Here is a 15,698-nt window from a genome sequence, read left to right on the forward strand (position 1 = left end):
AGAAAGGGTTCCTAAGTAGTAGCTATTATGTGTCCCTAAAAATGGCTTTATTTGATCCTCACACTTAGATAGCTGGATTATTTACAAAACTCTGGCAAATTGTTTCCCCAAAGAATTTTGATGATTCTACTTTATTATCTTCTAGCATCCAGTGTTAATGATTAACACTTTGATTAACACTTGTGACACAAGTGTGATTCTTTTTTGTTTGTTTGTTTGTAAAAAGGACATGTTTTTCTGTCTCAAATCTTTAAGGATCTTATCTTCATCCCTGGAATATTAAAATATCTGAATGTGCCTCACTGTAGAGTTTTTGTTTGTTTTGTCTTTTCCCCAATTCATGATAATAAGTATATGATAGGCCCTTTTAATTCTAAGACTGACCTTCTGTAGCTCTAGGAAATTCTCTTTCTTTCTTCAGAATTTCTTTTTTATTGCCTTTATTCTTTTTCTGAAAGTTGTATGATAATGTACCCTCCTGGATTAAATCCCCCCCCTCAATTATTTACCATCCTTTTGTTTTATGTTCAAGCAACTTACATAAAATTTATGCTTTCATTCTGAAAGTTTTAATTTGGAAGTCAAATTTTCCATTGCTTTTTCATAGAATCTTATTCTACATAGTGGGATTTCTTGGATTTTCTACAAGAAGGTTATGTTTTTCAAGTTCTTTACGAATCTCTACTTCTTCCTTGGGGCATGTTATTTCTTCTGGGTCTGGGTATTTTATCCTGGTTTTTATTATTCCTGATTGTTCATGAGACCTAAAATGCACTGGAAGAAAGCTAGGGAATTCTTATATATGGGTAGATTATTGGCAAGCTTTATTTTCAGGTAAGTGGGAGGGATGTGTTTTTTTTTTACTTTGAAAATTTTAAATGCCAGAATGTAGAGGGCTTTGCAACAAGGTTTCAATTCATCCTTTTTCCTTTTTGCCCAGTTTTCTTCCACACTGTTGGTTTTCATATTGTTTATCTGAAAGGGAAATGCCTGTTCATGCATTCTGCTCATTGGGGTAGATTATTCGTATACAAACTTTTAAAACAACTAATTTTTTAAGACCCCAGGCTTACTATCCACCTCCTTTTGGGAGCTGCAGGGCAGACTGGTTCCCTCAGTTAAATTTCCCTTCACATATACTGAGGTGCTTCTGTCAGTAAACTTCTATCTACTTTCCAGGTTCTATAAATGCGTTTATATATCTCATTTATTGGTGGCCTCCCCTCCAATTTCTTTTATTTTCTGTCATTTCAATGATGTCTTAAAGGAGAAGAATTGAAGACATACACTTAAGTAGGACACAAACTGGTTACTTCAAAATTGAAGGAACCCAATTTTAAGAGAATGAAAAAAGTAAACTGAAAGTCACACTGATTATTAAATCTAGGGAGAAATAACATCTGAATACTATCTATCCTAACTTCACATGCCAAATTCTTAGAAGTTTACTTCCAGGGCAATAACAAATAATCATACCCACTGTATAAATGCAGGATTCTTTGAATGAAAAGAAAAAAAATAATATTTTAAGAATATTGTGAAATAGAAATATAGAGAATTCTCATTTGTAGTTTTTTCCTATTCAGATTCACTGTATGGCTATAAAATGTAAGGACACTGAGTCAACATTTTCAAAAAAGCACCATATGATAAAAAAAGATTGTATTCTGATTAATGAGGTCTAGAATCAAGAAATTTGAGCTGGAAGAAACTTTGGAGGAGAGGCTAGCTCTTATTCATTTTTCTAGTTGTGAGACTGAATATGAATTTCAGACTAGAACCAATGAGTGTCCTTTGCACCTAGCAATAATAATGAGACCATAGTGGAACATATAACATTGTCTTAATTATTAAGGAGAAGCTTCAATTAGGTTTAACTTCCATAAGGACTGAGTTATTATAATGGAAACTGAGAGATGCTCAGGTAATAGTCATACTTACTCATTACCCCAGTCCAGGCGCACGGTGATGTGCCGCTTAACCTCCCGTACCTGATCCTGAGTCAGGTGACCAGACAGTAGCTGTCTTCGCAGGTCAATAAGTTCATTCATCACATGGCGAAGTTTGTAGAAAAGATCTACTTTGTGTTTCTGAAAGGGCATTTTTGGTGTTGGGTGAAATATAAAAGGGATATGGAAAGGGAATGAAAAGAGAAAGACAAATAGTTAAACTATGAAAAGTGTTAATTTCTTTGAACCAAAAAGGCAATGTAAAGAGGAGCTATTATCTAAACATCTGCATATAGTAAGTGATAACCTAACAAAGTAATATAAGTGATCATTGATCCAATATAATTGGATCATGCATAAGTGCCATCTCTACACCCATTCTGGAGCATTCATTTTCCAGTAAATCAAAGTTGTAAAACTTAATCAAAACAGCAATTTACACAGAAGCCCAAACCTGTTTTCTGACATGTGATAATGTACTTAACAGCAAAAAATTCAACCATCCAGCAACATATCTGAATTCTCTGGGAGGTACAATCAGCTGAAAGAGGAAAAGGGAGAAGCACTTGCCCTATTTTAAAGGCAGTTTTTATATAAAGTTTTAAAGTCAGGTTTTAATATAAAGATAGTCTCTGAAGTGAGATTCATTTCTTGGTTTCTAGGTCCCATCTAGCTTTCTCCTTAGCTTTTCCAAACACTGTGCATCCTTAGTCATAGATTTCTAGTCTTTTCAGTTTAATAAAAAGTGTCACCTTTATAGAAGTTAATAGAAACAGTGTAATGAACTTAATTATGGACCTCATAGTAGTTTTTACCTTACAAGTAAAAATGTAAGTACACTGAGAGTTAGATGTTTCAGAAAAAAAAGATGTACTTCAGAATATAGAAGTCCTATTTCTTCACAAGTAAAATCTTGACCTTAAAATCTTTAGGGTTCTATTTCTGTTAGAAGTATAACTTTGTAGGATAACTGAAATTCTTAGAATGCAACCAAAATATGAAAAATGCTTTAAAGACAGATCAATATGCACCATAGTGTTAGTAAAATATTTATGTAGGATTTACCCTAAAAAAGACAGTTTTCAAAATAAGCTTGATTTAGGTAGCTATAAATATAATTAAGTATAAAGAAAGTTCAAACAACTAGTGTTTTTTAGGTGGTAGTCATCTTATAATTAAAATGTTTGAAATATCATAATAAATTAGAAAATATCTAATGGAGCAGTAGACTTCTAAAGGTCCATTTTTACTTGATCTTAGCTAAAAGTCCAAGCAGTACATCTCAAAGAGAAATTATTATTTTTTAAAATGCAGGGTTAGGGATTGAACCCAGGGCTTAGCACATACTACACAAGTGCTGTACACTGAACTGCACTACAGCCCTTTCAAAGGAATTATTTTTAATTAGAAGATTTTAGAAAACATGTAGTATAATTGTATCAACTTGTCCTCTATTTAGATGATGCATAAAGAAAAGTTAAGAACTTTGATAACAGACAATACTGACAAAATGGTAGAGTCACAAATTCCTGCCAGCTCAAAAAGCAGGAAAGTCTAAGCAACTATACTACTTGGAAAATTGAAATCTTGAAGATTAATAATAAAGACAATGTGGTATGTGTTTCCTGTGCATGCCATTCATATTGAGAAAAGAGAGCCACCTATATTTAAAATAGAAAGTTAGAATTAACATCTTCTTATCAAATCATACACAAGAATCCACTACATGCAAAATAGGATACATACATAAACATTCATCTCATCAATTAACAAATGCTTTTGTGGCATATGCTAAATGCTCTCACTTTGTCATGACCAAAAGTCCCTGTTCTCATGGCACTTTTTTTTTTCCTAGAGAGCAGAAACAGATAATAGACAAATAATTAAAAGCGGTGTTAAGTTCTAAGAAGAAAAATTAAAGCAGAGTAGGGATAGTAGGTGGCCAAGGGTCTGACTGGGGTCAGGAGAAAGTACTGCTTCAAATGTGCCATCAAATGCAGGTTAAATAAATGTGAAATAAGAATTGGCCAGAAGATTTACAATAGTGGTGGCTGTCACTGACTTCCATAAGAGTAGTTCTGATAAAATGGCTGGACTTCAGGAGGTACTATGAGAGAAGGAAGTGAGAAAAGAGCACAGACAACTCTTTCAAAGAATTTGCAATGACTGGAAGTAGAGAAATGGGGTGGAAGGATGATGTGTGATCAAGGAGAGTTTTTTAAAATTGGAAAAACACAAGAAGAAAGGGCTTCAGGACAAAGGGGGAAGATTTAGCTTAGATACACAGATGTTCTTCAGTATCTGCAGGATCCCCCACCCAGTAGATACCAAAATCAAAGGATGCTCAAGTACTTTATGTAAAATGATGCAGTATTTGCATATAACCCACACATATTCTCCTGTATACTTTAATTTTGTGTGTGTTAGTACTACAAATACTTAAAGACAGATTAATATAAGCTAATATAGGGTTATAAATCTAATTAAAAGAAAATTACTTCAAAAGTACTATGATTCTCAAAAAGAATAAATATCCTGTCATGACGACTTAAAACTTTTATATGAAAATCATTTTAATGGAAACTCAAGTGCATTTAAATTTCAAGCTGTTAAGGTAAGAGTCTCAATATTTTCCCTTTTACCTTCTTTTTTGAACATTCCTTTATTTACACTTAAATGGATGATTTATTTCTCATTTTCATTTTAGCAAGTTAACCATAAAAACTTGAGTTTATTGAAAGTCTCTAGTATTCTTTTATTCATTACAATACTACTTAAAAGTCTCTTACCATTAAGTAACCTCTAACTCTATTCTAAGTGTTTTGTCACATACTCCACCTCATCCCAGTATAATATAAACATTTCTAAATTTCAATACTTCTTACCCAATTGAACTTTATGCCAAAACTACATTTAAGTCCAGCAATGCAAGCTTTCATTTTAGGTTACTGCATACCACCGTTAGCAAAGGCTTGCAATTGAATATGAAAGACAGAAAAAAAGGCCCAAAATTTCACCCTGATTTTAAGCAAAAATAAAAATGTCAAGAGGTAATGTGGAAATTCTTTTTGTTCACTAATATATGGATGTGCATACACAATCTACTTCCTTTTTCTCTCAAGGGCCAGGATATCATCTTTACCCCACCCTCCCTTAGAATTTTGATAGCCCAATTAGCACACTAGAACTTCAATCCTTTCTGACAACCCAAATATTTGCAGGAGAGCTAAGATTTTCAACACTCTATCTTAGTTTATATAATATTCTATCACCTGAAACATATCTTAATAAGAAGTAAACAAATCCAATCAAAAGGTAAGAAATGTATCAGTGACATGAAAAACAGGCTGCAGTTTTTCATGTCATTGATACATTCAAGGGCACCCATTCACAGTTTCGGACAGGGCAAGCTTACCTACCAGTAGGCAGTGGGGCAGAGTCATACTCAGGCTCACAGTCAGCCCTTCTACATAAGACAGAACAAACGCCTACTTAAAGACAGTCCCTAATCTGTCTTCCCCAGGCACCTTTTCTTTTTCTTTTGTTTGTTTTTTTAGATACATATACATGATAGTAAAATTCATATGACATATTATGCAATATATGGAGCATAATTTCCCATTCTTGTGGTTGGACATGATGTGGAGTTACACTGGTCATGTATTCATATATAAACATAGGAAAGTAATATCCAATTCATTCTACTATCTTTCGTATTTCCATACCCCCCTACCTACACTTCATTCCCCTTTGTCTAATCCAACGAAGTTCTATTCTTCCCTCCCCATTCCTTATTGTGTGTTAGCTTCTGAATATCAGAGAGAACATTTGGCCTTTGTTTTTTTGGGATTGGCTTATTTCACTTAGTATGATAGTCTCCAGATCCATCCACTTACTGGAAAATGCCATAGTTTTATTTTTCTTTAAGTCTAAGTAATATCCTATCATGTATATATGTCACATTTTAGTTATCCATTCATCTGCTGAAGGGCATCTTTAAGTTGATTCTATAGCTTAGCTATTGTGAATTGAGATGCTATAAACATTGATGTGGGTGAGTGACTGTGGTATGCAGATTTTAAGTCCTTTGGGTATATGCCAAGGAGTGGAATAACTGGATCAAATGGTGGTTCCATTCCAGTTTTCTAAGGAATCTGCATATTGTTTTCCAGAGTGGTTGCACCAATTTTCAGTCCTACCAGCAATGCATGGGTGTACATTTGCTTCCACATTCTCACAAATATTTATTGTTACTTGTATTCTTGATAATTGCCATTTTCACTGGATTGAGATGGAATCTCAGTGTGGTTTTGACTTTCATTTCTCTAATTAGTAGACATGTTGAACTTTTTTACATATAGTTTTGACTGATCATTTTTGTTCTGTGAAGTTCCTAGGCACCTTAGAGGGAAACAACAGGAAACCAGCCCAAATCCTTTCCCCTCCCCAAATATTAAAGATTAAAAATGGAAAGTAAATGATTTTAAGAAAAGAATAGACAACTGAAAACTAAGCCCTGAGATGGTTAGGGGAAGACAAGTAGGGAGGGTGGAAGGTGGGGAGGAATCATTAATAACCAAGCTTGTTACACCTCTGTATAAAGGCTCTTGGATTAGAGTATCAAGAACTTTTGAAGATGTGTATGTGTCTTCATGTATGGATATGGAAAGAATAGAATTGATTAAAAGTCTTTAAAAAGGACAAACATATTGGTGCATGTAGATATTTCCAGCTCCTTTGGAGGGTGGGGCAAGAGGACTACTTGAGACCAAAAACTGGAAGCCAATCTGAAAAAATAGGGAGACTATCTCAAACACAAAAAGTATTTTAAAAGACCTTAATATCACTATCCACTCCTTAATCTAATGATTAGATTTCTCTACTTGACAGTTCTTTCAGCAGAAGTTAAAACAGAGGCTATACATGTTTGGGGGGGACACCAAACAGAGCTAAGGGTGGGGTTACCACATTAAAGATGGGGAGGAGGAGTAAGAAATTGTATAGTAAATAGTAGAATCTCCAAAGTGCTAATAGTCTTGTATCTTCCTAGGAAGGAAAATGAAGGATTCTTCATTGGAAAACTTATCCCAGGGGTAAAAGATCCAGACATATCGATATTGCCTTGCTTCTCCCTTAATTTTGATCACTCTGAAGTAATGTCCACGAATTAATAAACTCTAGCATTATTCCCAGAGCTTTCCTCTACAACGTAATGTCTTAATCTTAAATATGAATGAACAAAGAACACCATATAATAGGGAAAGCTTCCAATATGAAGAAAAAAGATAAAAAATAATCAGAAAATGGAAACTTGAAGTAATAGAGACAAATTCAGAAGTAAAGGAAAATTTCAATTATATTTCAAATAATTTATATTTTTAGATAGCATAGAGAATATAGTACATCCATTAAAGAATAATACTATAATAAGCTAGAGGGGAGTGCCCAGAGAATTCAAAAAGGATTCTGGAAATTAAAACAGGACAGCCTTAATTTAAAATAAAATTTAGTAAAAATGAGGAATTATGCCAGAAAGTAGAATAAAAAGGCAATACAATACAATGGATATAATAAAGTTAGTGAATCATTCCAGGATGTCCAATTCTAATACAAGAGATCTAAGAAGCAGAAATAGGAAAACAGAGAAGGAAAATGTCAAAGAAGTACAACTGCATATACCAGAAAATGAGTTTCCAGGTTTAAAGAAGTGGCTGTGTAGACAGCATAAAAAATACACAAAGAAGATCTTTCTAAAATTTCAGAACAATAAGGATGAAAATATTCAGGAATTTTTTATGGAGAACGATTTGTAAAGGAGAAATTCAGGTACCAGAATGAAATTTGAATGGTATAACATAAATATATCTCAACACTAGAAGCTAGAAAATCATGAATCAATGCTTTCAAAATTCTGTGTTTCATTTGTAATAAAAATGTTTATATCCAGTCAAACTGTCATTCAAAGAAAAGTACATTTTAAACATGCAAAACCTTTAATAAAGTTTTTCTCTCATACATTTTTTTCATGAAGTTATAGAAAAAGTGTTTCACCAAATAGAAAAGTAAACAAAAAATTAAATTGAGACTGATTTAACCTATGAGACAAAGTAACCCAGGAGAGAAGCACAGAAAATTCTCAAGCCAAATTAACAAAGAGGTAATAGGGCTCCATATACGATATAACTGAGAAAAATTAACTGATAAAATACCTAAGGTGTTCAAACATACTCAAAAGAGATTTTCATCTCTGCTACAAGTTTGGGACATAGAAAACAGAGGGAACAAAGCACATTAAAAATAAGAATGATTAAATGTAAGAAAAACTTATAAAAAAGAGTTGTACAAGACAGAAATGCAATCTTAGCTTACTATATGTGGAAACAGTTATATAAGCATAGTAGCAACTGATATTGACTAAAAATGGTGATGCAGGCACTTTGGCAGTATGGAAGATTAAGAGTATATGTATAGGGAAATGAGCACTCAGTTTAATTGTTCTCTTCTAAAACAGGGATATCATTAAGTGATATCTAAAATATAAAAAATAAGATGTTCATTAAGAGAATATTATTTAGAAATATAAAATATCAGAAGAAATAGCGAAAAGAGCTAAAAATTAGTGTGGAGTAGGAACCAAGAATGGGGAGAGATGGAATCAAGAATTGATATTTTTATTAAATACTTAAGAATTTTTAATATGTAATTTTAAAACACACATTTGCCTGTATCTTTGACTTTTTTAAAATATGAAGTTGAATAACTCCTATTATAAAAGACCCTGCTCCATCCCCTACCTCAAGTAGGTTGCTATGGGCCACAAAGTTTAGCAGATTCTGGATCTAGATTTCACTACTGTTTACAAATTTATATTAATAAATGGAACTAGTAAAACCTACTGTAATGTATTGATTCCTTGTTAGAATCAGCACAAAAGCTAGGCCAGTTATACATCTTATTCCCGGGACAGAAGAGAAATGAAACACATTCCACAGCAGAAAAGGCATGGGAGATATTTGGTCTCTTGACTACAGCATGGCATCTACTATTTGATACCATTATACTCTGGTGACAGTATATACTTGGCAAAAATGATAGTAGCTACACTGCCTTCCAAGCTCCCTTAGGATCTGAGTCATCCTGCTGTGACAAAGAAAAAGAAGGTACACTTGACATGATACTTTATCTAAAGATGCAGCAGTTGTTTTATACAGTGCAGTGATTGCAAGTAGTTCAAGGAGTTCTTATTAAAGGCATTGTGTTGTGCTCAATTCTACCTTTGGTTACATCCAATTCTCTCTCTTTTAAATTTATTCTTTTTAGTTATATATAACACCAGTATATACCCTGATATTATCACAAAAGCAGGAAAAACAATCTGTTGCCATTCAATCCCAGCACTCACTCCATCCTCAATCCCCACCAGTTCCCATACCACCTCTCTACTGATCCGTCTTCAATCCATTTACAGTTTACTTTCTGTTTTCTAATCAGTGTCCTAGGGATACACCCCGTGCTGGGCCCCATCATGCCACATCCATGGCTGCACATAGGAAAGTTTGGTTAGGTTTATTCTACTGTCCTTCCCTTTTCCAGTCCTTACTTCTTCCTACTCCCTGATCCCTTTCATCTACTCTACTGATTTTTCCTCTATTTTGATGAAATTATCTCTCCCTATTTTCCCTTTCTTTCTCTCTTTTAGTCTGTCTTACTGTGGGCAGAGGATGACTAGGAACCTTAAATAAAAGTACAAATGACTTACCCCTGCTTTTTCCAAGTGTACTTCTCAAGTTTACCACTATAAAAAACAATATCAGAACATTTTCTACCTTCCAACTACTGATATTTGTTCTGGAGTTTCATAATTCTTTAATGTAGAGATAACATATCACAGTGAGTGAGGATACTAGCTTCAGTTAGAACACTTGATATTTTGTCTTTTTGGCAACTGTAGTTCTCTGGGCAAATTTACTAACCTCTTTCTGTGCCTTGTTTTCCTCTTATTTGAGAGTGTGTGTGTGTTTGTGTGTGTGTGTGTGTGTGTGTGTGTGTGTGTGAGAGAGAGAGAGAGAGAGAGAGAGAGAGAGAGAGAGAGAGAGAGAGAGACATCTATATAGGGCTATTATAGAGATTAACTGTGCCTGGCACCTAGTAAGGGCTTTGTAACTATGGCTATTAGCATATCACTTTCCTTGTTTTCCCTGTAGCAGACATTCTCTTCTGGTCCTGACTCCCAAACATCACCTAGTCTTCTAGATGTACTTCCAAACAATGACCACAGTAACCTCACAAGCGTTCCATATTTGTCCGTTGTTTTTCAGTCTTGCCATGAGCACAACTCTCTAATAATCCTTTTCAACCTCGTATGGGTAACTATAATCTTGATTTGTATGCTATTTTTCCTTTTATGTTTTAATTACTTATAAAAAGTACAGCTTTGGTTTTGTGGGTTTTAAAAACTTTTTTGTTTTTATTAGTGCATTATAACTATACATAACATTGGGGTTCATTTTGACATAAACATTCATGCATGAAATATAAATTTGTTCCACTTCAGTCCCCGGTACTTCCTCTTTTCCCCCATTCCTCTTTCCCCCTTCCTTTACTCCATGGATCTTCCTTGTATTTATTTATGTTTTTTTAATTAGTGCTTTACAGATATACATAAAGGTAAAATTTATTGTGATATATTCATTTATGTACATATTATAAACTGTTTGATTTCACTCCATATTTCCTCTCTTTTCCTGTCCCTCCTCACTTTTCAATCCCCTTCCTATACTTGAATAATTTCCCTTCTATGTTCATGGGATCCTCTTCCTTTGTACTTATTTTGGTCTAGCTTTCTCATATGAGAGAAATCTTTCTGGTGAAATAAATCTTTACTTTTGAAGACTATGCTACTCTGAATAAGGTAAACAAAAACTATTTATAATTTTGTTCTTTAGAAAGAAAAATAAATTTTGACACTGGTCCTAGAGCACAACAGGCTGACATCAGATGGTTGCACCACAATGTATAAAACTACTCTGTAAACTACAAGAAATGAGGTTCATGATGTTTATTTTGAACAATATATAGGGATGCATAAACTTGCTTATGTTAGAGGTAGTTTAGAGCAGTGGTTTCCAAATCGCTTTTGAATTGTACATCAAAAAGTTTCTTTTGCTACACACACACACACACATAATTATAAATTAGGCATATGCATATATATTAGTATTATTTACTTTAAAACATACATTTTTGTGTGTGCACGTATAAACATGTAACAACAAATCCCATAAGTACGTAAAATGCTAATTCACCAATAAAGTGGGAAAGAATAAAAAACAAAACATACAAAAATTTTACATATAAAAAAGATTAAATAGAATTATTTTATGTGATTTAAAATTAATATTTTCAGTAAATTTCAACAGTGTCATCAGGTTATAGAGGTACAGAATTATAGTGAGTTTGGGCTTTCCAAGGAAATAGAACCTATAGGATACATGTGTGTATATGAGGGGACTTACTAATTGGCTCAGATAGTTATAGTTGCCCACAGTCTCACCATCTGCAAATTGGAGAACCAGGGAGGTCAATTTTGGTATTCAGAGTCTAAAGGGCTCAGAATAGAGAAGCAAAAGAGGTTATGTCCTGGTCTGGGTCTCTCTCTCTCTATTTTTTTCTATGTGGAGCTAGGTATTGAACCCAGGGCCTTGCACATGCTAGACAAGAGCTCTATTGCTAAGTCGCAGACTTCTCCACCCCAAGTTTGATTCTAAAAGCCCAAGAACTAGGAATGCTGATGTTCCAGGATAGGACAAGATGTGTCTTAGCTGAGAGGGTGGTCATCCTTTTCATTGTATCTAGGATCTAAACAGATTGAATGATACCCACTCATATTAGTGAAGGTGATTTTTTTAAATTCAGTCTATTGGTTCAAATTATCATCTTTCAGAGGCACCCAGAAATAATAATATTTCATTGGTTATCTGGGAATTCCTTAGACCAGTCAGATTAACAATAATTTTATCAGGTATAACATTATATGGTTATATACAACCATATTTTTTTTGTGTGTATGGTGCTGGAGATTAGAACCCAGGACCTTGTGCATGCAAGGCAAGCACTCTACCAACTGAGCTATATTCCCAGCACCATATGTATTTTTAATGAGAATAACTGGATTGAAATTTATTAAATTACAATTACAAATTTTGTAATTTCCAGGCTGGTAGAGAGGGTAGAACAACTGGGTCAATTTCTTTTCATCAGCACGGTTTCACCTAGGTTTTAAGTCTTTAATCTACTTTGAGTTGATTTTTGCTTAATAGTGTAAGATAAGGTCAATTTTCAATCTTTTGCATGTAGATATTCAGTTTTCCCAACACCATTTACTGAGTAGATTATCCTTTCTTCATTTTATACTCCTGGCACTCTTGCCAAAGATCACTTGGTCATATGAATGGGGTTATTTCTGGGGTCTTTATTCTATTCTACTGGTCTTTATGACTGTTTTTATGCCAGTGTAATACTGATTTGATTACAATAGCTTTACAATATACTTTGAATTCTGGATGTAATACTTTTGATATTAGACCTCCTTGAAGTTTTCATATAATTTTTAGGTTTGTATTATGGAAAATTCCATTGTGTACATATATCATATTTTTATTTATCCATTCATGTGCTGAAAGACACATAGCTGGTTCCATAACTTGGCTATTTTGAATTATGATTCTACAAACACTAATGTGCCTCTATCACTACCATATGCTGATTTTAGTTCTTCTGGATAAATTCTGAGGAGTGTAATAGCTGTGTCATATGGTGGCTCCATTCCCAGTCTTGTGAGAAACCTCTATCCTAATTTCCATAGTGGTTGTACTAATTTACAATTCCACCAATAATGCATAAATGTTCCCTTTACTTACATCCTGGCCAGCATTTATTATTATTAGTGTTCTAACTAAAGATGAAATCTCAGTGTAGTTTTGCTTTGCATTTCCTAGATGAAAATGTGTATGTATTTGTTAACTATTTTTATTTCTTCTTTTGGGAAATGTCTGCTTAGCTCCTTTGCCCCCTTACAAAATGGGTTATTTAGGTTTTTTTGGTGATAAGTTTTTTGAGTTGTTTGTATATTCTGGACACTAATCCTCTACCAGACAAGGAATTGGCAAAAATTTCCTCCTATTCCATAGGGTCTCTCTTTGTGATCTTAATTGTTACCATCGCTGTGTGAAAGCTTTTTAATTTGATGCCATCCCATTTATTAATTCTTGGTAAAACCTCTGAAATTCAGAAGTCTTACTGAGAAAATAGTTTGCTTCTGCCTATATGTTGCAGTGTTCCCTTATGTTTTCTTCTAGCAGTTACAAACTTTCTGGACTGATTCATAGGTCATTGATATACTTTGAGTTGATATTTCCGCAAAGTGAGAGACAGTGATCAAATTTCTTTTGTTTTTTTTTTTTAAAAGAGAGAGTGAGAGAGGGAGAGAGAGAGAATTTTTTTAATATTTATTTTTTAGTTCTCGGCGGACACAACATCTTTGTATGTGGTGCTGAGGATCGAACCCGGGCCGCACGCATGCCAGGCAAGCGCGCTACCACTTGAGCCACATCCCCAGCCCCGATCAAATTTCTTTAATCTGCAAAAAGATATCCAGTTTTCCTAGCACCATTTGTTAAAAAGACTGTCCTTTCTCCAATGTATGTTTTTGGCACCACTGTCAAGGATCATAATACCATATGTGTGTGGGTTTGTCTTTGGGTCTTCTATTCTATTACACTGGTGTCTGTTTTATGGCAGTACCCTGCATTTTCTTTTACTATAACTCTCTAGAATAATTTGAAAGAAGGTATTACTCTTTTTTCTCAGAATTGCTTTGATGGTTCTGGGTCTTTATTTTTTCCATATGAATACCACTATCCACATATTCCATATGTCCCCCTAGTTCATTGACACTCTGATAGGAAATGCATTAAATATGTAGACGTGAGAAGTTGTTCTATCTTATTCATCAGGATTCTACAATTTTCATTTTAGTTTTAAAATTTTTTTCGTTTCATTTATTCCTAGGTATTTTATTTATTGATGGGCTACTGTGAATGGAATTGTTTTTATGATTTCTTTTTCAGTGGGTTAAATTTTGATATACAGAAAAGCTATTGAGTTTTTCGTATGTTGATCTTGTATCCTGTTACTACATTGCTGAATTTATTTATCTGCTGTACAATTCTTCTAGAAAGATTTTTTGAGTTTCTAACTATAGGGTCATAGCATCTGCAAACAGGGATAATTTCATTTCTTTTTATGTCTTTGTTTTATTCCTTCTCTTGCCTAATTTCTCTAGCTAGAATTACAAGTAAATTGAATAGGAATGGTGAGAGTGAACATCCTTGTTTTGTTCCTGATTTTAGAGGAAATGCTTTTAGTTTCCCCCTATTTAGTAAAATTGTTTTTTTGTTTGTTTGTTTGTCATATAAGACTTTTATCATGTTCAGGTTAAATTCCTTTTTGCCTCAGTTTCTCCAGAGTTTTAATATGAAGGAGTGCTGAATTTTATTGAAGGTTTGTGGCCATTCAAATGATTGTAAGATTTTTGTCCTTAATTCTATTTATGTGATGGATTATATTTGATTTGTATATATCGAACCAATCTTGCATTCCTGGGATGAAACTAACTTGATTGTAGTGTACAAGCTTCTTAATATGTTTTTGAATGCATGTTGCTAATATTTCATTGAAGATTTTTATATCTATTTTTATTAGGGATATTAGTCTATAGTTTTCTTTCCTCGATGTATCTTTTTTATTGGTCTAAATAGTTATACATGACAGTAGACTGAATTTTGACACATCATACACATAAGTGAAGAATAACTTTTCATTCTTCTGGTTGGACATAATGTAGAATTACACTGGTCATGTAATCATATATACACATAGGGTCATAATGTCCAATTCATTCTAATATCCTTCCTATCCCCATATCCCTTCACCTCCCTTCACTCCTCTATCTAATCCAAAGTACCTCTATTCTTCCCTATCCCCTCTTATTGTGAATTAGTATCTGCATATCAGAGAAATCATTTGTTCTTTGGTTCTTTGGGATTGGCTTATTTCACTTAGCATGATATCTCTAAGTCCATCCATTTGTCAGCAAATCCCATAATTTCATTCTTCTTTAAGGCTGAGTAATATGCCATTGTGTACATGTATCACATTTTCTTTTTTTGTGTGCTTTATTTTTATTTATTTATTATTTTTTTAATTGTTGGTTGTTCAAAACATTACATAGTTCTTGATATATCATATTTCACACTTTGATTCAAGTGGGTTATGAACTCCCATTTTTACCCCGTATACAAATTGCAGAATCACATCAGTTACACTTCCATTGATTTATATATTGCCATACTAGTGTCTGTTGTATTCTGCTGCCTTTCCTATCCTTTACTATACCCCTCCCCTCCCCTCCCCTCCCCTCTTCTCTCTCTACCCCCTCTACTGCAGTTCATATCTCCCCCTTGTATTATTTTTCCCTTTCCCCTCGCTACCTCTTGTATGTAATTTTGTATAACCCTGAGGGTCTCCTTCCATTTCCATGCAATTTCCCTTCTCCCTCCCTTTCCCTCCCACCTCTCATCCCTGTTTAATGTTAATCTTCTTCTCATGCTCTTCGTCTCTACTCTGTTCTTAGTTACTCTCCTTATATCAAAGAAGACATTTGGCATTTGTTTTTTAGGGATTGGCTGG

General features: G+C 33.9%; 1 protein-coding gene across 1 annotated transcript in view; it reads right to left on the minus strand.

The window, feature by feature from the left end:
* Positions 1-15,698, minus strand: part of Dock3 (dedicator of cytokinesis 3) — a 589,707-nt gene that overhangs the window by 308,374 nt on the left and 265,635 nt on the right. The window contains exon 6 of the mRNA XM_076867085.1: positions 1,942-2,090. Within this exon, the coding sequence (XP_076723200.1) occupies positions 1,942-2,090 (149 nt within the window). The remainder of the gene's footprint in view (positions 1-1,941; positions 2,091-15,698) is intronic.

This window comes from Callospermophilus lateralis, chromosome 10 (assembly GCF_048772815.1).
Source record: "Callospermophilus lateralis isolate mCalLat2 chromosome 10, mCalLat2.hap1, whole genome shotgun sequence".
Classification (NCBI taxonomy): Eukaryota; Metazoa; Chordata; class Mammalia; order Rodentia; family Sciuridae; genus Callospermophilus; species Callospermophilus lateralis.